The sequence below is a fragment of the Palaemon carinicauda genome, chromosome 28, assembly GCF_036898095.1.
Source record: "Palaemon carinicauda isolate YSFRI2023 chromosome 28, ASM3689809v2, whole genome shotgun sequence".
Classification (NCBI taxonomy): domain Eukaryota; kingdom Metazoa; phylum Arthropoda; class Malacostraca; order Decapoda; family Palaemonidae; genus Palaemon; species Palaemon carinicauda.
In genome coordinates, this window is record NC_090752.1 from 60,817,603 (window position 1) to 60,841,638 (window position 24,036).

At 41.4% G+C, this 24,036-nt stretch overlaps 1 protein-coding gene across 2 annotated transcripts in view; it reads left to right on the forward strand.

The window, feature by feature from the left end:
• Window positions 1-1,065: 1,065 nt before the first annotated feature.
• The window catches only part of su(sable) (suppressor of sable), a 36,176-nt gene continuing 13,205 nt past the window's right edge, over window positions 1,066-24,036 (forward strand). Inside the window, exons 1-8 of one of the 2 annotated variants that reach the window (XM_068352107.1) lie at window positions 1,066-1,167; window positions 8,464-8,734; window positions 9,298-9,429; window positions 11,133-11,292; window positions 12,195-12,340; window positions 21,450-21,671; window positions 21,838-22,000; window positions 23,182-23,373. In XM_068352107.1, the coding sequence (XP_068208208.1) occupies window positions 8,468-8,734; window positions 9,298-9,429; window positions 11,133-11,292; window positions 12,195-12,340; window positions 21,450-21,671; window positions 21,838-22,000; window positions 23,182-23,373 (1,282 nt within the window). In that variant the 5' untranslated portion in view covers window positions 1,066-1,167; window positions 8,464-8,467. Of the gene's footprint in view, window positions 1,168-3,316; window positions 3,336-8,463; window positions 8,735-9,297; window positions 9,430-11,132; window positions 11,293-12,194; window positions 12,341-21,449; window positions 21,672-21,837; window positions 22,001-23,181; window positions 23,374-24,036 lie in introns of those variants that run through there. The other variant, XM_068352108.1, reaches the window with a different exon arrangement.

Consider the following 24,036-nt stretch of genomic DNA (forward strand, 5'->3'; position numbering starts at 1 on the left):
AAAAAAAAAGCTTAAGTATCTATAATAACAGAAGTCATAAACTGTTTATACGATTCTTTCTCGCTGCAAGGGTTCAAGTTGCCTTTTCCTATTAATTTAAGTATTATTATAAGTAGCGTTGCTATCTCATATACGGTAAAACTCCTGTGATAAAAATCACCCAAAGTTGCACAGGGGTATGCAATGTTACTTGGATTTGGAAATGCCATAATGAGAATGAAATAACCAACCTAGGCAAGAAATAAAAGCAATAAAAGGAAAGAATGAGAGAAGAGAGAGTATTGATTGGCTGACGTCATAGGCGTGGTGGAGTCTTGAACTCAGTTGGCGTCGACACAAAAGTGTTCAGAAAATGAGCTTGTCTTTTTTATTTCTATGTTTTATCCGTAATATTGGTAATAATTTATATAGAATTGGAAATATATTATAAGATTATTCTTGGTATATATATTTTAAGGATGAATTCTAAGACTATCGTTCTATTTGATTAAGACGTTGAAAGAAAGCTGGTCATTATTCTTTGTTCATTGTTCATAACATTGATAATAACCTTTATGTTTATCTAACTCAATTGATGTAAATAAATCCCGTAAATATAAATTTTGAGAAAATCTTTTTATCTATGGTATTCTGACGAGGGTTCTCATTTCTAGGGAAAATCCCTAAACTAGATTGATTTTTTTTTTCTAGATTTAGGAATAACGCTGGTATGTTTATTTTCTAATAGATTCATAACTTAATATAAAATAATTAAATTGTTCATTATGGTTTCTTACCAAATCCTCATAAATGGTTAATATTACGGAATTTTATTTTTTTTTCTTAATCTGGGGACATTTCAATCTTGGACTAGGGAGTTTAGGAATAACGCTGGTATGTTTATTTGCTAATAGATTCTTAACGTAATATAAAAGAATGAAATTAATCATTATAATTTATAACCAAATCCTCATAAAGGGTTAATATTACGGAATTAATTTTTTTTTCTAATCTGGGGACATTTCAATCCTGGACTAGGGAGTTTTCGGTTCCAATAATACGCGCATGAGGTTGTTTCTAGCCGGTGGCCCAACCATTGCCACGTCAGTCCTGTTACTGCTATTCGTTGATATGTACACATTTGAGCCTATGATGAATTCACGTTTACAACATTAGTGGATATCAGTGGTAAATAATTCAGTTTAGTCAGCACTTTTAAGTCAGTAGTGAAAGAATTTTATATATATATTTTAACATATCCCCAACGAAGCTCTTAAAAAAGATTACTACAAATTCAAACAATGGAAAGTGATGGCATATAAATGGCTGCCAATGTCGATTTTTTCGTGTTAGGGATTTTCCAGCTTGATTTGTCTCTGGGCTGAAAGCAAAGCATATTAAACCATTTATATAGACGCCATTAATTTAAAAAGAATTAGAACGCAAAGTACAGCCTCCATCTTTTGGGGGGCTTGGTCAGGCCAACGTCCTTGAGAGATGGATGGTCACCGTGAAATTTAATTTGGCGTTACGTATATTCATGGCTGTGTTAGATTTGTCTCCGATTTATTCTTAGAGTAAGCTGTAGGAATTGTATTAATGGGTGTTCATTGTGATGGGTGAGGAAGAGAAAGCGAAGGTGACATAGCGTAAAAATAAATCGCGAATATATTGATCCGCGAAATCCAGTTAGCCTCGCACAGGTCCCCTTGCCAGCATCGGCCTGGCTGATGTACCCTTAAGTTAAAAATAACCTTAAATCGTAAGTTAAATTTAAAAGTAAGATTTAATCGGTAGATTGCCCTAAGTAAGAGGTATTGTAAGGTTTATTTGCTTGAAAGTAAGATTTTCTTTCGTTAGAATCGGAAAGATAAGATATTTTATCGCTTAAAACCTTCATTTGTTGAGATATAAACTCTTGAGTCTATATAGATTCAACGTTAAAGTTAGATTTAACACCAGAAACTGAATTTAACTAAAAGAAAAATAGGTCTTATTTTTTAAGATGGCGTACATCGTAATTTACTATTCACAACGGAAATACCCAAAAATAGATTGATTTACCCAGAGATCAATGAAAGCTAAAGGTGACAGGTCCTCTTAACGATCAAAATCGACATGGTTAAAAAGCCTAAAAAAAAAAAAAAAAAAAAAAAAAAACAATCCAAGTGCCAGTCTTTGGTTGGAAGGAGAGAGAAAATTAACAAACAAACACATGAAAACAGGAAATGAATATGAGGCCGCAGTGCTAAAATAATGCTTCTTTTGTGTTGGTGCAGTTGTTTTGTGTCGTGTTTTTTGTCTTCTCTCTTAGTTGTAATTTTGGTTTTTTCTTCTATATTTTCCTCCTATAGTTAGACCTTGGTTAGGCCCTTCTTTGATGAGGATAGTTTCCTCAGCCATATTTTCTCTTCCTTCCTCGTGAGGGATATAGCCTCGCTTCGACTCCTACCTCCCGCCATTATCCACAAGTACCCCGAAAGATTAATCTCAGTCCTACTGTATTACCTTGATTTATCCAGCTATCTTGATCCTATTTCTTAAATATCTATGCATCTATATAGTCTGTCTATCCGTTTGAGATTTTAAGTATGAGTCATTATTATTTTTTTTTTTTAGCCATCTTTCTTTGTCTTCCAGTCAAGCCTTGTAAAACTAGATGAATCTTTATCTCCATAACCTTCTCTACATCCAAAGCGACATATCGTAAACATTCAAATGTTTAAAGACAAATTAACAATGTTTTAATGTCAACACAAAGGGGGTATTACAAATATGTAGTTGTGCCTACTCCCCCCTCCCCCCTAGTAAGGAACCGTTAGGTTTAAATAAACCACTTGCGATGGTGGGGGACCTCTTGGGTGGGGGGGATAGGGAAATGAGCGAGAGAAGGGGGATCGAATTAGGGTTAAGTCATCTGGGAGACAAAAATAAGGTCTGTATCGAGTGTTCATTTTGATGGTGATAATGATGATAAGAATAGAGGGTCTGCTTGTGTACGTAGTGGCTGTGTGTGTGTGTGTGAGAGAGAGAGAGAGAGAGAGAGAGGAGAGAGAGGAGAGAGAGAGAGAGAGAAAGGGGGGGTATAGAGTTTCGTTGTGTGAAATGTCTGATCATCTTAATAGCTTTTGAACAAATGTTTCGGAGTTGCGTACATGAGTCGTATGTGTGAGCGCGCGCACCACCGACACACCCACAGAGAGAGAGAGAGAGACGAGGAGAGAGAGAGAGAGAGAGAGGAGGAGAGAGAGAGAGAGGAGAGAGAGAGAGAGATTTTCTTCCCAGCCAGTCAAGTATCCGGCATGCTAGAACTCCTCGGAGTCTTGTGACGGCGAAAACATAAATATTCTCTTTTGGTCAGTATTCAATAGTTAGATCAAAATTTATCATCTATTTGATTATAAACGATTAATGTCCTTCTGTACGTTCGTTTCAAGGGTTGTGATGAATGTTAATGCAACTGGAAAATGAATAATGCGGATATTTTCATTGCAACATCTCTAAGCAAATCAATACGGGACATGTGTTAGCTTGCAGCTTTCCAATATTGCATATTGCTATCCAACACTAGTATTGTATATATATATATATATATATATATATATATATATATATATATATATATATATATATATATATATATATTATATATACAGTATATATATATATATAGCTGGTAATTTTAGTACTCATCAGAAAACATTGGAAGTATTAATCGATTTGGTGCAAAAATACGAAATTTACTGTTGGAAATTCTCGTAACGTTAATCAATCATCGATTTTCCACTTTCGTTCAATTGAATTCCTGTGAATAAAGTTTTATATCGTGCCAAGGTATCTCGAATTTTACGTTTTAAATGTCCTATAAAGTAAACTTTTTGGGTCGATTACACATTTTCCCAATTGTTAGCGCCTAGTTTTTTCATGAAATATCTATATAATCCTTTCGATAAATTTCAGTTCACAAATGTTGCGTGTAATTCCATAGTGGACGGAGGAGAGAGAGGAGAGAGAGAGAGAGAGAGAGAGAGAGAGAGAGAGAGAGAGAGAGAGAGAGAGGGTTCCTCGTATGTGGGGCAACCAAAAGAGTGATGTTGGGAAATAGTGCGCTGATGTTGTACTATGTTTTTTACATGATACATCAAATACTAGAATCTATGTTTTCTAGCAGGGATTCTCTTCTTGAGAGAGAGAGAGAGAGAGAGAGAGAGAGAGAGAGGAGAGAGAGAGAGAGAGAGAGAGAGAGAGGAGAGTAGAGAGAGAGAGAGAAGGGGGGTTGGTTGGTTGGTTGATGGAACCACTCCTTGCTTAATTAATTTCCAAGATAGAATTCATCCAATGACTCACTGACAACCCACCGCCTTATCTCAGTTCCCCAAGACTGTATCAATGACCCTTATGGCGTCTGTCATTAAAGGTATCCTTTCCCTTTGTCCTCCGTGACCTTTTAGATGTGTCTCCCTTCCTCTCCCAGCCCTCTCCCTTCTCCCCCCCCCCCCCACAACTCTTTCAACTCTCACTCCCTTTCCCCGTCTGTTCAACCCCCTTTTAGGGGTTAATGCTCTTAGACGACTTCTGTCCATTGCCGGGGTTAACAAACTGATTTTCTCGTAAGCTATATGGAGGTGATGTTGGAATATATATATATATATATATATATATATATATATATATATATATATATATATATATATATATATATATATATATATAGAGAGAGAGAGAGAGAGAGAGAGAGAGAGAGAGAGAGAGAGAGAGAGAGAGAGAGAGAGAGAATGTCTGTACTGAGTGTATCGTATGACAGTAACCGAATATGTGTTGCCATTATTATTATTATTATTATTATTATTATTATTTTTATTATTATTACGCAATGTATTTTCATTTGGCCTATTATTTTCGTTATTATCAAATAATAACGTATTTTGATACGCCCTTTTTCAAGTTTCAGCTTTCGAAAAAATACCACTACAGCATTTGATTGCCCACGGCAAACTCTCTCTCTCTCTCTCTCTCTCTCTCCTCTCTCTCTCTCTCTCTTCTCTCTCTCTCTCTCTCCCTCAGATAAATTATGGCCACACCTTAATGTACTCCCAAATTTGTCTTTGTTTGAGCGTAAGGGTGAAAGTTCTTTTATGGTAGCAGGATTATCGACATTATTGGTGTACTACATCACGGAGGTTAGCTGCCCATTTTTTCAAAGGGGCTCCTAGACTGTATAGTGTCCTACTTGGTGGATATATTATATATATATATATATATATATATATATATATATATATATATATATATATATATTATATATATATATTATATATATATATATATATATATATATATATACTTTGCAATTTTGAATAATACTGTTTGAGGATATTTTGAGAGAGAGAGAGAGAGAGAGAGAGAGGAGAGACAGAGAGAGAGAGAGACATAATTTGCAATTTTGAATAGTACTGTATGAGGCTATTTTAAGAGAATTATTAGTAGGGTACCAAGTCACTGGCACACACACGGAGAGAGAGAGAGAGAGAGAGAGAGAGAGAGAGAGAGAGAGAGAGAGAGAGAAGAGAGAGATCTGAAATATTGGGTTACACTTATCAAACCGTTAGCTGCTACACTTTATAGACATTGGTGTATTGAAACGCGTAGTTTTTTCATGGAATTAAATATCTTAACTTTAAGGACTGTTTTCCTGGGCCTATCTTAGCAGATAATGTGTCACATTGTGATAAATTGTATTATTAATTCTCGTAAGGCTAAATATCCGTGTAATTTTAAAGCTATTTACAGTTATTTTACTAAATACGATTTTTTTTGTAACACTAGGTTTTCTAAATGTTAATGAATAGACCTCAATACTAATTTGTTCTGATTACGAGATATAATTTATTTTGAAACACAACGAACGACAAATCCTCCCGGTTCTTTCCACTGCAGGACAAAGGCCCCAGGCATATCCTTATTCATGTGTGAGCCTTGGCCATTTCATCACCAACCTTGCCATTACAGATTGGTGTTGGTGGGAGATTTTTGTCTGATTGCTCACAGCAAACCAACCTAGTGTGGGTGACATTACATTGTACAGCTTGTTCAGGGTGATATTCAAACCCTTTCACCAGGTTAAGATTGGTGATGGTGGGAGATTTTTGTGTGATCGCTCACAGCAAACCAACCTAGTGGGGGTGACATTACCTCGTACAGCTTGTTCAGGTCGATACTCAAACCCTTTCATCAGGTTAAGATTGGTGATGGTGGGAGAATTTTGTGTGACCGCTCAGTAAACCAACCTAGTATGGGTGGCCCTAACCAGTACAGCTTGTTCAGGGCGATACTCAAACCCTTTCACCAGGTTAAGATTGGTGATGGTGGGAGAATTTTGTGTGACCGCTCAGCAAACCAACCTAGTGTGGGTGACATTACCTCGTACAACTTGTTCAGGGCGATACTCAAACCCTTTCACCAGATTAAGATTGGTGATGGTGGGAGATTTTTGTGTGATCGCTCACAGCAAACCAACCTAGTGTGGGTGACATTACCTCGTACAGCTTGTTTAGGGCGATACACAAACGCTTTCACCGCGTTAAGGTATCCCCATATCATTTGATTAACTTATAGGGTCAAGCAAATCGTTGTATTGAACATAGACTACACTTTATATTATTAATTTGCCTATCAAAAACGATTGACCTTGGATCCTGTGACACCATTATGCTCAAGATAAGTTATCAGTGCATAATCATTGGCTTCAGAAGTGTTTTTGTTCAATTGTGAAGTGGTTTCTATATCTCGGGATGAATAGGTTATATTCTTATGCAACTTAAAGTTTTAGCTAATTTGTTGTGGGAAAGTATATTTCGAGAATTAGGTCTAATGCATGCCTAAAGCGGGGAGTTTTGGACCTGGTAGTTGGTCGACTGTGGTGTTATGCTGCCTGGTTAAAGTAAGCTAGAGCAGAGTGCTAGCCTATATATATATATATATATATATATATATATATATATATATATATATATATATGTTTTATTACAGTAATGCTCATACATATGACTATGGATTTTTATTTAACGTTAAGCAATCGTATTTATGTCGATCAAAATGTCTTCTCTGCAATCTTATTTGGAAATGCTCTGTTTGTGCATATTTCCTTATTTCCTTTCCTCACTGGGCTATTTTTCCCTGTTGGAGCCCTTGCCCTTACAGCATCTTGCCTTTCCAACTAGGGTTGTAGCTTAAGCTAGTAATGATGATAATAATAAAGGTAATTAAGAGTTTTTCAATGTTAACTTAATTTTAAAAGGTTTAAGGGGGGAAATTCTTCGTTCGTTAACTAGGGAAATGGCAATTCAGGTCACATTAGGTTAGTACTTCCCACTGTATATCGCGGTCGGCCTCTGAAGTCAGGTTTTTTCACTTGTTTCTATTCCTTGAATCTTTTTTCTTGAGCAGCCCTACCCCATCTCCTTGTATGTCTTTAGCTCTTTTGATTGGCCGTAACACCTGTCTTCTCCTTACATGGCCATAGTATCTCAGATGAGTTTCCCTGGCCTTACCTTTTACATTTTATATACCACACATTATTCTTGTACCTTGGCTCTCCCTCCTTTCCATAAGTGATTTTCCAGCAATCCATTTCACCATCCTCATCTTGGTTCTCTCCAAATGTTCCTCCTCTTTCTCCTTAACCAAGATTCTGCTTCCTATAATAGTGTAGATCTTCATTTTGAGCCTTAATGACATTTTTTTATTTAAAATTACTCTAGTTACCTCTCCATTTTCAGCATGTTTCTTTCACTCTCTGTCTCCCTGCTTTCTCAGTACAGTACGTCCCTCTTTTTTTATTATTGTTAATTCCAAGTACTTAAGTCGATTATTCGGTTTTATTACCATTCCATCTTCAAAATGGATGTTTACTTCATGTCCTTCTCTACTGCTAAACGTCCCAATGTTCACCTTCAATCTTTGTCGGGCAGCGGTAATTTTGTATACACATACTGCGAACTACCAGAATGTAGATACCCGCTAGAGACACCTTCTCAAAAGGGCTCCTACCCCAAATGAGAAAAAATAATTGATGCATTTCAGTTTTTTAAACCATCACAGTACCCTAATAGGACATAGATATTGATACTGTTTGTCACCCCCTACAGTGTTTCGATATAAATTTTCTCATTTTTATTTTTTTAAATACGTCCCGAGATCTTGTTGATAATTTTTGCTTGATGGTGCAATTTGATGTGATTCACGTTATTTCTTCTAAAACACCCATAACTTTGTAGGAATAATTTGATAGGGCATTTTATTTTACAGGTAACGTAAACTAAAGTAGGCTACAGTATATACAGGTGCAATATTCCATATATAATACGTACCATACTGTATTTAGAATAGGTAGTTTCCCAAATACAGTATAGAGTACTGTATTGTACTTTACTACCTTTTAACTTTGGATTCTGATTAAAATTGTACGGTAATTTTTTCCCTCAGAGAGATGGATGAGAGCCAGGTGGACGTCAGAGAGGAAGAAAAGGAAGAGGGAGAGCTTGAGGAAGGAGAGCTCGAGGATGAGGAGGAGGGGGAAAAGGAGGAGGATTCCCCAAAACAGGGTGGGACTCCTCCTTATGCGAAGGAAGAGAAAAAAAATGGGGAGTCCAACAAGGCAGAGGGCCCAGAAGGCCCGGTGCTGGCCGCCTCCGGGAAAGACAGGGACCTCGGCGAGTCCAGAGACGAGGATGGTGTGAAGAAAGAGAGGAAAGAGGTGAGGTTAGGTTATTTTATTCTGGTGCTTTTCTGACATAGCCATAAACTGTATTGCTTTTTAAAGACTTTGTTCTGAAATAACTATGATGATAAATTCTATCCATTAGAGAAGAATATTTAAGGTTAACTGGCAAATGAATGGCCCCCATGTGGGGAGGTGAATGACGATTGATGTGAGGGCTAACAATAATGATAATGGCGGTGGTACCCTAATTAATCCTCATTTTTCCATCAGGATGAAAACCATTTTAGCTTTTTTTTTTTGATAGATTTCACTAATAATCTACAGGGTTGTCGCCCACTTACATACATGTATGTTTTCTTTGTGTAACATTACTGTAAATCTTTTGAAATTTGTAAGGATATGATCACTTATATTTTATACTGTCGTTGTTTTCGTAGGTAGTTTTACATTTCCGTGGACTTTAAACCAGAATGTCATTGTTTTAATTTGTCTGGCATATTTTTTTTTATTGTACACTACGTTCTTCATAAGCTACAGTTATATGGTTTTCTTGCAAACACTCTCTTGTTACTTAGGTGGATAATTTTGTATTTCAGGGCAAAGAGGACTCAAAGAGAAAACACCGGGAAGACGACGATGAAAAAGAAAAACGTAAGAAGAAAAAAAGGAAGAGAAAACATGCCAGCAGTGATGAGGAAGAGGAGGAGATTCCCGCTGCACCTTCAAAGGTACGCGTCTGATTACTTGGCTTACTTGTGACGTAAGATTTGCCATGAGACCCAGGCTCATATCTGTTTTTATGGTGCATGTCCTACCTCCTCTATATTAGGGCCCTGCGTCTTGCCTATGCCATCGCAGTGCAGTATGATTTACTCTACCCATCTTTGTCAGCAGTGGCCTTAGCTTTGGGCTAGATCTCCTACAGTAGATAGTTGATGTTTTCAGTCATAGCTTTTATTCTAGTGGGTGCTGAGGTTTGTGTTCCATGTAGAATTACATGATTGTATTACCATAAATTTATTTTTTTTGTAGAATTTGAGAATTTGTCGTTGTTGGCTGGTATTTATGAAATCTTGGTAGTACAGTATCCACATTTGTGAAGGTTAACAATACTACTTTTTTCTGACACTTGAACTACGGTTTTGTAAGCATTACTCTATACTTTTACAGTTCCCTATTGATTGTATTATACTGTTTGTGCCCTTTGATGTATGTGATAAGGCCCTATTACTTTCCTTTCTTAATCATTTCCATTCTTCTCTGAAAAAAAAATGACCTTTTGTATTTTCCCTTCATTCTTTTTCAGAAGTTATGCTTCTTTAGTGTACAGTATTTTCTACAAATTTTATTAAGCCAATATGAATATTGGAACAAGGCATGTTGGATCTGTGCTCATTTAGCAAATAGGCAATTTTTATAATTAGATCATATGCAGTTGTTCCTATTAGTGATTTGCTACTATTTGTGAATTCCATCAAAAGATGTTAATGCAAATCAAAATACAATAAAACATATTTTGAATTGTGGAGTTCTTTGTTTAAAAAATGCCATATTGAAGGAGAGTGATGTTATTCTATCATAGAATTTGTCACACTCGTTTGAGATCACATTAATAACCCATATATTTATTGTTTAGAACAACAAGCATTTAAACCTACAATGTAGGTTAAGTATTGGAAACAAACCCTTATCAGAAATATTGTCAGAATCTTTAACACTCCACTTATTCCAATCATGTCTAAGGAGATGCAGTATGTTAAAAAGATTTGATACATTCAATGTGGAAAACCCTCTTTTGGGCCAGCCGTGTGAGAGCTAAGAATGTTAACAGAGTAACTTGTTGACAATAATGATGATATGAATAAAGAACGTAAAAACTCAAGATAGAAGAGATTAAATGTGATGTAGAATCATGGTATCTTCATTTTAAAAGATACCATTTGAAGTAATTATGGTGTTAGTCATCGAATGGGCCACAATTTTCACATAAATTGTTGTTTTGGAAATACCAAATTGGGCGCAGTTTCAGTATGGAGAGTTTAAGTTTGGCATTTACTTCAAATGTAATGAGAATAATTTTTAACATTTTTAGTTAATGTAATTGATAAAATTTTAAAGAAATTGCTGTATTAAAGATGTATTGTAATTGTAGTACAGTTCTACATAATGTATTAGAGCAAGTCATTTGTGGTTGAAAGATTTCAACCTGATGTTCAAATTATTCTTTGAAATGCTGTATAGAAAGTGAAAGCATTGTATAATACAGTATAGCCTTCTGTACCCTTTTCTTTATAGTATGCAGTACTGTAGTGATAATAGTCTAAATTTCATGTTTTAGCATATTATAAGGGACAGTTAGTAATACAATAATTTAGTTATATAGCAACTTAAGAAATGCAGAATCATTTAACATTTTCTTTGTCTCTTGCAGTTTCCCCATAGGAAGGTGGTCCCACATCCACATGCCTTTGGTGACGAGATGGGGTTTGATGCCATGCTTCAGCAGGAGATGTATCTACGCGGCCGTTCACCCCCTCCTGGGATGGTGACCTATGGCCCTCCCGGACCATTTGGTCATCCCATGTTCAGAGGTAGGGGGCCAATGTTAGGTACAACTTGTAGCTAAGTACAGGGAGGCATCCAGTGTCAGGTACACTTAATAACTAAGTACAGGGAGGCATCCAGTGTCATGTACACTTTGTAGCTAAGTACAGGGAGGCATCCAGTGTCATGTACACTTTGTAGCCAAGTACAGGGAGGCATCCAGTGTCATGTACACTTTGTAGCCAAGTACAGGGAGGCATCCAGTGTCAGGTACACTTTATAACTAAGTACAGGGAGGCATCCAGTGTCATGTACACTTTGTAGCTAAGTACAGGGAGGCATCCAGTGTCAGGTACGCTTTGTAGCTAAGTATAGGGAGGTGTCCAGTGTCATGTACACTTTGTACCTAAGTACAGGGAGGCATCCAGTGTCAGGTACACTTTGTAATTAAGCACAGGTAGGCATCCAATGTCAGGTACACTTTGTAGCTAAGTACTTTTGGGACTTGAAGTTGAAATTAAACATAATAAGATAGATATTATTCTGTACTTTATAGATCAATTTATATGTTGATTTTGGTGTTTTTGTCAGTTTCAAGTAAAAGATGGGCAAAATTATTTTTGTTTCTTTTTAATTGAAGCATGAATCCAGTCAATTTTCTGTAGTACTTTCGATATTTTTTAAATCTTTTTAAGTTATCTTATAAAAGACTGATTTTTTAGAGCAAGGCAAAAGTATAGTTATGTACAATATACTGTACTGTATATATATATGCCCAAGTGTTCTATGATTATGTGATGTGAATTGGAAGTTTTCTGTTATGTTGAGTTTGTCGTCAATTTGTCAATTAAATGTGAAAATTCATTAATTAATTTCCCTTCAAATTAAATAATTTTACTTTTACACACACTATTTCTAAGCTTTTTATTCTTTTTATTCTACCTTACAGAGTATGACTCATTTGACTCTGGGTCAGACTCCGAAATGCGTATGGACCACAGGAGACGGAGGAGGCACAGAAGGTCCAGATCTCGTTCGCCCTCACGTAAAAATGAAGCCATTTGCATGTACTATATGCAGGGAAGCTGCCAAAGGGTAAGTTTAGTCGAGTATTGATTTACATTTCAGGTAGAGTGTAGAGTATATCTGGGTATTTGAAGCATTATTAACTACTCTATTCTCATTTTGCATATTCAGTACATTATAGCAGGCTTCTCATGGACACGTAAAGCTAATGATGTAGAATTTAATCCGGGGGGCCCTTAATGCTTATATTCCTGACCAGAATGGATTAGGAAGCTCATTTTACAAGCAAGGAATAAGGAGAGAGATCTGAGGTCTATCTGTCTATTTGCCATGGCACTTCCCCTAATTTTGGGTGTAGCCGACATTTAAAAAAAGGAACAAAAGGGGACTTTCCCTCTCTTCGCTCCCCCCAGCCTGACCAGGAATTCAGCTGAGCTTGGTTGGTACTGCTAGGGTGCTACAGCCCACCCTTCCTCGTTATCTACCCCAAATGAAGTATCATATGCTGAATCCCCTACTGCTGCTACCTCAGCGGTCACTAAGGTGACCGGAGGAAGCAGTAAGACCTACAGTAACTGCGTTACAATCGCTCGCCGTTCATTCCTATTTTTAGCATGTTCCCTTGGCTCTCTCACATCTATCCTCCTATCACCCAAAACTTTCTTCACTCTATCCATCCACCCAAATCATGGCTTTCCTCTAGATAAAATGAGAGCAGTTAGTTAGAAGAGAGCAGTTACTCAGTAGGGGCTGGAAAATTTTAGAGAAAGGGCAGAGACGAGGACTTAGACCGTATTGTCATTCAAACAACTTGTATTAATGTTAAGTAGAAGCTAGATTTTAGGGGAATATTTTGTATTGTATTCCAATACAACTTTTGAAGGTCATGAAATTGAATTATATTTGTATTGTTCTGAGTATTTGGAAATATATGATGCATAAATCATTCTATTAAGTTTAAGCATAAGTTGTAAGTTTACAAAATACTGTACTGAACTCTAAGCGTGTGGAAGTTTTCTTAACCAATATACAGTACGTCAGACTGTTGCTCTGCAGTACCCTGATGTAATTTTATGAGGTCCCCTCCCCCCAGTAAGGGGCTACCACTAATGGTGTCTTGTGTACCTCACTATACTTTGAAGGATTTTTTCAAATTTGTTTTTACAGCTTTTTTTTTACCTTTTATTATCTCTTCCTTATTGTCATTTTGCACTTAGCTGTTCATCATCTATTGCCTCTCTTTAATTTCCCCTTTTTGGATTCCAGCGGTGTGTCCGGATAAACTAGTTAAATTATTTGATAATGATTATATTGAATTGTTCATACTCTGTACAGTAGGCTTCATAATAAGGATGCACTGACAGTCAGTATTGTAATATTTGTTTGGTATAGAACCTTAGTTAAATTTTGTACAGGCTCCATAAGAACCAGGTAAATCTCACTGTTGGTGTTTTCCTCCATTGTGATATATTTTAATACAATTTAATAGGGTTGATCTTTTATAATTGAATAATATTTATACTATCCTAATTTGTTCCGTAACTGGAATACAAACCACGCTATTTAATAGGGGTATTACTTTCGGCATAGCTGAAAATTTAACGAGGGTTTGCTACCCACATCGGCGTAGCTGAAAATTTAACGAGGGTTTACTACCCACACCGCTAGTTAGCGGGGGGTAGGGGAGTGTAGCTTGCTACCCCCTCCCACCCCACACACACCTGTGCTTGAACTCACTTTGCTCTTGGCTCGGATGGTAGTCGGACGTGTCGGCTGTCCTCCTTGCCGCTCATTGGCAGCCATTAATGCTTTTTTGCTTTCTCTTTGACAGTTTTGTGTGTGAAGTTGGCCTCTGCTATTATGCGCTCCTGCCCTGGATTACCCAACCGCCCCTGTGGAACATTCATGTCGGCGGTCGAGACCGATCCTCACGCCCTTTGTCCTTACTGTAGGGGCCAACGGTGTGTTAGCGATAACAAGTGTAGGCAGTGGTCTACCTCTCAGTGGGAAAGGTTTTCGCGGCGACGGAAGAAGTCCAAACGGGATATTTCTCCTTCGAAGGTTTCTTTGAAAGGAGAAAAACCCAAGGCCTCTTCTACCGTTGCTCAAACCTCCTCCGAAGCTCCCACTTGGTTGGTCTCTTTCGAGATACCGTCGAGTGGTAGCGTAGACTGTTGTACTGTTTTCCAAACTCGGGGTTTGAGAGATGGGGTTGCTTCCCATAACGAAGCAGCCCCACCTCTCCCCCCGGGGGAGGATTTGTCACTAATCCCTTTGTTTCAGCTTTGGTCTTCCTTTGGGCTTGAGGGTTCGCCCTCCAAGGAAGTCTTACTTGACTATATCCGATTGGGTGCCGCTGTCAAGCAATTGCCGCTACCGGCAGAGGTTGATCCTCTGTCGATTGTCGACGTTGTGGTGTCAGAGGTATCCAATGCGGTATCACCCATCACCTCTGCCTCTTCAAACCCTACGGTAGCTGATGGCCTAGTTTCGCCCGATCCTGTTCAACCAACGAGGGAGAAACTAAGTCCAACAGTCTCTCCTGCTGGTGTTTCTCTCCCTCGGGGGAGTTCACTTACAGAGACTCCTCTTCGGAGGACTGAAGAAGGTCAGCTTACTGATCCAACGGCCCCCGGAGGGCCTATTCGTCGCAAGGCTCGCCTTCCTCTTCGCCAGAGAGGCCTTCCTTCACCTGCGGTGAGGAGGCGCCTCTTTGGTTCTACATCTTCGTTGCAGTCCCCCGCAGAGGAGCCTCGTCATCGATCACTGACTGTTCCTGCTTTGGTCCTGGACCTTTCTGCGGATCGTTCGCGATCCCCTTTGGTTGAAGGTCGTCCTTTCATAGGACACATCTTCCTTCCACCCGACAGACCTGCCAACCTGCCGTCGCCTTTCCTGGATGCTGATGCGCGCTACACACCAACGAAACCTGACTTCCACGCTCGTCAGGCATTGTCAACTAACCCTAATACAGGGCATCAAGGGCGTATGCGCCAACGTGTGCATACTTCCCATACGCGCTATGCACATAACCATGAGCATATGCGCCAACGTATGCCTGAGCAGATAGACATACGCCCACGCCCAGCTGTGTGCTAAACCTCACCTGCGCGGCAGCGCTCTCCTGCACGCCCACACCTAGCAGTCATCTCTCCTGCGCGTCTATGATCTTCTGATCTGGGCGCTGTGGGGAAGTCTTGGTTGACTTCTCCCACGCCCCAGCTCTCGCCAGCGCGCGCCTACGCGCCAGTTTTCTCTAGCACGCCAGCCCTCGCCCATCCTCTCCTGCAGTTGAGCGCCCTCATTCTGACGCACGCCCACAAGACGCGCGCCCACAAGCAGCACAGGCTTCTACTGCGCGCCCGTGCGCCAGGGGTATCTCTCCTGCGCGCGCTCGCCCTACGACTACTTCAGGGACACGCGAACTCTCGCCCGCGCGCCCAACGCCCTGATCCTGCGCGCCCACAGTCTCCCGCGCGCGCTTCTGTGCGCCCACGTCTCCCGCGCACGCTCTTGTGCGCCCACAATCTCCCGCGCACTCTCCCGCGCGCCAGCTGTCTCCCGCGCGCGATTCCCGGTATTCTCCCTCGCACGAGCACCGTTACGTGCCCCCGCGCGAGACTGCTGAACAACGCACGGCCAGGTCGCCATCGCCGCATCCCCCTCCCCGCAAACGCATAACAGCGCGTATTGTGGCGGAAGGGAAACATCTAGAGGGGTCCAGGATCCCTAAGCCTTTCCTGGCGAACCCACCAATGAGAACTCCTCCCAGGGATTCTTCAATTCCTGTCCCTTCAAAGGTGGTGTCTGACAGCTCGTCTGTCAGCCAACAGCCTTGGTTCGGGGCACTAATCAGCTGTGACACAGGCGTTCAAGCCTGTTTTCTCTAAATTAGGTCACAGATCCTTGGCTGTTTTTACCCCTTTGAAGAGAAAAAGAGGAGTTCCGGACGCGGTAACTTCTCCAAGGGCTAAGTTGACTCCACGCAATCCTTCGAGGCAGGTTCCTTCTTTCCCCCAGACTATCTCTCATTCCTTGTCGGACGAGGACTTCCCGTCCTCAGGGGAATCACGTGAGGTAAGACTTTCTCCCATCGCACCAATGGGGGAAACCTCTCCTCGCGCTGAGATGTCTTCTCAAGTGGGAGCTGGAAGGAACTTACCATCTTCGTCAATGTTGGAGTCCTACATCCTTCCCAGAAAGGAGTCTAAGGACTCTAAGATATTACCAAAGTCCTCTACAAGGACCAGGACGGAGCCAACTAGCCCCTCGGAGAACGTCCGCGACTCTCCCTAAGAAGAGCCTTTGGGGACAGTAGACTTCGCTGCAAGTCCGATGTCAGGAGGAGAACAGCAAGAGTCAGAACATGCGTTTTGGCAAGTTCTGACTCTGGGGGCTCTCAACGGGTTTTCCGACCCAGAGATCCCTCCTCGAGAGGGCAAGGACACGGTCTTGGACCGTGTATTTGGTACTCAGAAACCCTCTAAGGCCAGTGCAGCTCTGCCCTGGTCTCAAGGGGTTAAGAGTACCAGAGACAAGATCGCTGTACAGCTCTCCGAGATGTCCTCCAACTGTTCCAGTGCCACCAACAAGCTCCTGGCACCTCCTCGCGTACAGCAGAGGAGGTACTTTGAGATCTTGGAGGAGCCTTGTTTAGCTCTTCCTCTCCACCACTCGTTGGAAGAGCTTACCAGGAGAGTCCCTCTTGAGAGAGACTCCAACCGGCAGGTCTCATTCTCGGCAACCGAGATCCTTAACCAGGAGAAAGTTGCGAAGTGTGTTATGCAAGCCACTTCGTGGCTCGACATCTGGTTAGGGACCTTAGATATCCTGATACGCTCTGAGGATTTCTCCAAAGAACGTACCAGGAAAGCTATGGAGACGTTCCTTCTCTCAGGCACTCGCACGATCGAGTTTCTGGCCCACCAAGTCTCGAACTTGTGGGCAAACACCATCCTGAAACGTTGTGATGCGGTGGCTGAGAGATTCCTTCAGAAGGTCCCTAGCACCGAGATCAATAGCCTCAGACATTCCTCTTTAGAGGGATCCATCCTGTTTGAGCCTAAGGATGTGGAACGGGCCGCTGAGAGGTGGAGGAAGTCTCATCAAGACTCCCTCCTTCATAGGGCTTTAACATCTAAGCCCTATAAGCCTCCAGCACCACAGCAGTCCCGTCCAGCCAAGACCGCTAAATCGACGACAGCAACGAAGACCGGGGTGTCTAAGCCCTTTCCTGTCAAAGATAGGAAAGGCAAAAAGTCCTCCAGGGGAGGCAAGAATCCTAGAGGGAGCAGGCGAGGTCGCAAACGCTAGGATTGGCAGTCCCCCTGCATATCCACCAGTGGGGAATGCCTACAAAGTTGCTCAGACAGGTGGAAGCAACTCGGGGCAGATTCCTGGACAATTTCCGTAATCAGTCAGGGATATCGCGTCCCATTCACAACTTCTCTGCCTCCCCTGACGACGAATCCAGTGTCATTGAGCTCCCTTGCCATGGGATCGGCAAGGGGGCAAGCCCTTCGGGCAGAAGTCCAGACCCTGTTGAAGAAGGGTGCTCTCCAAGACGTCCTCGACGAATCTCCAGGCTTCTTCAGTCGACTCTTTCTTGTAAAGAAGGCATCTGGAGGCTGGAGACCTGTCATCGACCTCTCAGCTCTGAACAAGTTTGTCAAACAAACTCCGTTCAGCATGGAGACGGCGGACACAATCAGACTAGCAGTGAGACCGCAAGACTTCATGTGTACACTGGACCTACAGGACGCGTACTTCCAGATCCCAGTCCATCTGTCTTCAAGGAAGTACTTAAGATTCAGCCTAGACAACAAAAAGTACCAGTTCAAGGTGCTGTTCTTCGGTCTCTCCACAGCACCGCACGTTTTCACCAGAGTGTTCACCCTAATATCTTTGTGGGCACACAGGATTGGCATCCGTCTCCTCAGTTATCTGGATGACTGGTTAATCCTAGCAGACTCGGTTTCATCCCTTCTTCAACACCGGGACAAACTTCTGAGACTTTGCCAAGATCTGGGGATCATGGTAAATCTCGAGAAGTCCTCACTGCTGTCCACTCAAAGACTGGTATACCTAGGCATGATTATAGACACCAATCTCCACAAAGCCTTCCCATCAGATGACAGGATAGCAAGGCTGAGGAAGGTCGCAAGTCCTTTTCTCAGACGAGAAGAACTTCCAGCCCAATCGTGGTTACGTCTCCTCGGTCACCTTTCATCGCTGGCTCGTCTAGTTCCCAACGGTTGCCTCAGGATGAGATCCCTCCAGTGGCGACTCAAGTCCCGGTGGAATCAAGGTTACGATTCCCCGGACATCCAGATCCCTATGGGACCTGTGGAACTGACGGACATCAGTGGTGGGTGGCAGACGAGAACCTATGAAAATGAGTGGATCTTCTCGTCTTCCCCCCGGATTTGATGCTGTTTTCGGACGCTTCAAAGGAAGGGTGGGGGCCCCACGTGCTGCACCACACGACCTCAGGCCTTTGGTCAGAGTCAGAAATCTCCTAGAGATGAAGGCCGTCTTCCTGGCCCTTCAACAATTCCAACAGTACCTGGTAAGTCACTCTGTGGTGGTGATGAGCGACAACACCACAGTAGTGGCCTGCATCAACAAACAAGGAGGTACTTTTTCGCAGCAACTATCCCATCTAGCAGTAGAGATACTGAAATGGGTCGAAATCCACTCGATACCACTATCGGCACGCTTCATTCCAGGCAAAAGGAATGTGCTCGCCAACAATCTGAGCAGAGCGTCTCAGATAGTGAGTACCGAGTGGTCTTTGGATCATCTAGTAGCCAACAAAGTCCTGACTTTGTGGGGTTCTCCGACGGTGGATCTTTTTGCAGCGGCCCTGAACTTCAGGCTCCCGCTGTACTGCTCCCCAGTCCCAGACCCCAAGCCCCTCTGGCAAGATGCTTTCCAACAACAGTGGGACAACATCGACGTTTACACTTTTCCCTCGTTCTGTCTGATGAGGAGGGTGCTCAACAAGACCAGAACATCGGTCAATCTTTCAATGACCCTCATAGCTCCGCTATGGCATCACGCGGAATGGTTTCTGGACCTTCTGCAACTCCTAACAGAGCTACCAAGAGAACCTCCTCCACGACACAATCTTCTCAAAGAAACACATGCCAACATCTTCCACAAAGCCATAGCTTCACTACGACTTCATGCCTGGAGACTATCCAGCATCTCCTCTCTGAGAGAGGATTTTCGCAACAAGTTGCTGTCAGGATGTCTGGACACCTGCGAAAGTCATCTGCAGCAGTCTACCAGGCAAAGTGGAAAGTCTTCTGTGGTTGGTGTCGTGGAAGAGGTCTCTCTCCACTCAATGCCACTATTCCAACAATAGTGGAGTTCCTCGTGTGTTTGCGGGAAGAAATGCGCCTTTCAGTTTCGGCAGTGAAAGGATATCGCTCAGCCTTAAGTCTAGCTTTCAGGCTGAAAGGAGTGGACATTTCTTCATCGCTAGAACTTTCTCTACTCATACGTAGTTATGAACTTACCTGCCCTCAGTCGGAAGTGAGACCTCCCCCATGGAACGTGGTTCGAGTTCTCAGGTCTCTTAAGAGACCTCCCTATGAACCATTACGCCAGGCATCAGATCGCCACCTAACCTGGAAGACGGTGTTCCTGCTAGTATTGGCCTTGGCCAAGCGAGTCAGCAAACTTCATGGTCTCTCGTATGACATCGCCCATTCAAGGGGATGGGGGGAGGTAACGTTCAGCTTCGTCCCTGAATTTATTGCTAAGACTCGGAATCCTTGAGTGGCGGATCCTCGATTCGACTCCTTCCGGATTTCTAGTCTCCGTTCTGTAACAGATGACCCAGACCATCTCTTACTATGCCCAGTAAGGAGTTTGAGGCTATACCTCAAAAGAACAGCTGCAGTCTGTCCTCATGCGCCAGCACTATTCGTCAGCACAGGAAGGACTAAGAGGAGGGTCACCAGGAACACCATCTCTGCATGGATTCGTAGGGTCATTGATCTGGCCTTGAATCCAGATCCTCCTCCGTCATGTCGCCCTAGAGCACATGATGTCAGGGGCATAGCTACGTCCCTGGCCTTCAAAAGAAATTTCTCAGTGCAGTGAAGCAGGTTCTTCAAGCGGGGGTGTGGAAACGTCAAACAACGTTTACAGCCCACTACCTGCAAGACGTGACCCACAGGAAGCTTGATACGTTCTCTATCGGCCCTGTGGTGGCTGCACAGCAGCTGGTTTAAAACCTCAAGCTCCTTATTGGACAAGTAGCAGAAGGTTGAGGGCATTGTTACCCAGTTTTAGTCTGTATGAATGAAAAGGTTTGACTGGCCCTTATTCTTTTCTTCATCATCCCCTCTCTTGGGGAAAGCAGCATCCTGGGTTCTCTGCATAGCTGACCTCAAACCACTGCAGGTAAACCATGCTCCCTTGTGTTCCTAGTACAGTATTAAGTTAATACTGTTACGTCCCCATACCCTGATGAGGTGGTATTGGGAAAGTCCTAGTCTACAAGTATCCATCTGAAGAACTTCAGAACAACTTCCTAGGACGAGTCACACTTCTTCATACCTTCACACACAGCTTGCGTAGGCCGCAGTCCTTGCGTAGCAAGGTTCTAGTGAGGTGCAGGGGCTCCTTATTTCTTGGGTGCTTACACACTCAGATAACGAGCCCCCGGGCAAAGCCAAAAAGCCAGAACTGGCTGGGACGTCCACCCTTCCTAATGGGTGAGTCACCCCTATTAAATAGCGTGGTTTGTATTCCAGTTAAGGAACAAATGACAAATTCGTAGAAAATTTGTATTTTTCCCTAACTATACAAACCTTAGCTATTTAACCTAACTGGCCCACCAGCCCTATCCCCCTTGAAGTCTTACTTCCAAGCAAAGTGAGTTCAAGCACAGGTGTGTGTGAGAGGGGGGGGTGGTGTTTAGCAAGCTACCCTCCCCTACCCCCGCTAACTAGCGGTGTGGGTAGTAAACCCTCGTTAAATTTTAATGGCTCGTCATTTCAGCTACGCCGAAAGTAATACCCCTATTAAATAGCCAAGGTTTGTATAGTTAGGAAAAATACAAATTATCTACAAATTTGTCATATTACTGTAAAGGGAAATATTTTCTTTTTCCATGTGTGTTCAGTATATTGTTAACAGTAGAACTATTTTGTATGTCTCGCAGGGAAAGGCGTGCCCTTATTCTCACGACATCCAACCGCAGCGTAAGATGGAGCTTTGCAAGTTCTACATGATGGACTGCTGTGCAAAAAGAGAAAAGTGTTTGTACATGCACAAAGATTTTCCTTGTAAATATTATCATACTGGAGTCAAATGCAAATCTGCAGAAAAATGTAAATTCAGCCATGATTCTATGTCAGATGCCACTAGAAACATCTTATTAAAGGTACAGTATCATATTTTAAAGATATCTTCATAGCATTTCTTTGAAGTAATTTAATATCATATAGAGTTTGCGACAATTAGTTATCAAGCTGTTGCTGATATTTTTTAGATGTCTACAAAGGAATGTTCTTTGTTTGAATTGCTATAAGTCTCCTTTTCTCTTTCAGCATATAGAATTAGCACCAAAAGACATTCTTGGGGACTTTCCACGCTTGACCAAGGAAGCAGCCAACATGGTTGTCTCCATCACGGAAGCCCACCGTAGCGGTAACCCCATGGATGTGGAGAACATGCCCGGCATCATGGATCTTCGAGACAGGGGATTCAAATGTAAGTCTTAACTACTTTGACTAGCTTCCGTATATTGTTCAGTGGCTACTTTCCTGTTGAAAAGGGTAGAAGAGATTCTCTAGCTGTGGTAAGCAGCTCTTCTAGGAGAAGGACACTCCAAAATCAAACCATTGTTCTCTAGTCTTGGGTAGTGCCATAGCCTCTGTACCATGGTCTTCCACTATCTTGGGTTAGGGTTCTCTTACTTGAGGGTACATTCGGGCACACTAATCTATCTAATTTCTCTTCCTCTTGTTTTGTTAGTTTTTATAGTTTATATGAGATGTTTATTTTAATGTTATTCTTATATTTATTTTTTCCTTGTTTCTTTTCCTCACTAGACTATTTTCCCTGTTGGAGGCCCTGGGCTTAGCGCATTCTGCTTTTCCAACTAGGGTTGTAGCTTAGCAATTAATAATGGTAATAGTAATGATGATGATATGCAATTGTTCATTGTTTCCAAAGATTTGTTGCTATGGTACTTATAATGAATTAGAGGAAAGATTTGCATAAGCTTTTGAACAAAAATAGTTAGATTTGTTCAGGAAATTTGAGTTTGAGAGGGAAGACAAATTTACATTGGAAGAAAACCTTGTTCTCCTTGCCATCCATGTATGGTGTGTATGGCTGTTTGCTTATTTAGTATCAACTATACAGAAAGTAAATTTTTAATCATATTCTGTATACTGCATTATGAAAAATATGTACAGTATAGTACTACATTAGCATGATTTGTTGATAGTCATACTGTATCTTGAAGTGGATCTTGTGTTCTTAAAGCTAAGGCAGACTGTACACTATAGTATTGTACTGTACTGTACCGTATACAGTAGATGGTGTGTGAATAACAGTAAAGTAGAAGGTATTAGTAGACTGTATAAACAAAATTCTGAGCTGGGTGAAAGATTTGAGTTAGATTCTAAAATAAATTCTCTGATATTTTGCAAGTCTGTTTTGGATATGAATCAATATACTCTACTATATATCTTTGTACAGTATTTTTACATATTTGATACTGTACTTATAAGATACAATGATGAAATACTGTAGGACTTTCATTTCAGTCGTTGGTTGAAAAATGCTCTTTTAATTGTTTGGGAAGGAAGTTTGATGTCTACCTGGCTTTCATGAATATTTTAGCTTCTTATAGTTTGTTTCTTATTGATGCTTTCCTATTCCAGACGTCGATAAGGCGATAAGAAATGTTTTGAAGAGGCAAGCGAGAGCTAAAGGCATGGATGACGAGAATGTTGGAAACAGCATGGACAAGGTTAAGCACGAAGGCAAAATGGGCGACTCCAGGAGACACGGAGACATGGGCGAAGAAAAGATGTCAAAGATGTACGGAAAGCACGATCACATTTCACCATCGAGTAAGTGTCCTTCTGTTTGTCTTTGTTTCCAAGTTGAAATCAAGTATATTCTATACTCTTCTGAGGGTGAGAACGAGTGTAAGAAATGATTAAGCAGCTAGAGGGGATATGAATGTGTTCAGGTGGTTTGGTCCTGTAGAGGGAATGGAAAGTGGCTGTCCATTAATCTGTACCTGTACTCTTAATCAGAATAAGAAACCTTGTCATATTTGAAAACTTCAAGTTTTTGTTGTTATACAGGTATTTTTTTTATGAATGAGATTCGGAGCAGGCATGGGCAACTGTCCATCAACTGTTGGCCACATTTTACTATTTTCAAGTGAGAGAGGGGGACATGATAATACACATACAGTATGCAAGATATATTCCTTGCTCAATGTATACTGATTTTTTTTTGCAATTCTTCCTTGTTGTATTAGTCTTACTATGAAAATTTACATAAAACTGACATCTTTCTATATTTTCGAATGATTATAACGATAATTACTGGCTTATATAGATATAGTTTCAGTAAGCTAGAAAGTTCTCATAGACTGCACACTAACACGTCGCGGGCCGCAAGTTGCCCATGCCTAATTTAGAGCTTTTGCTTTACTCGTTTACTGAGAATCGTAGAATATTCTCCCATTTGAGTAACCCATAAACTTCATACCTGAAAAGAAA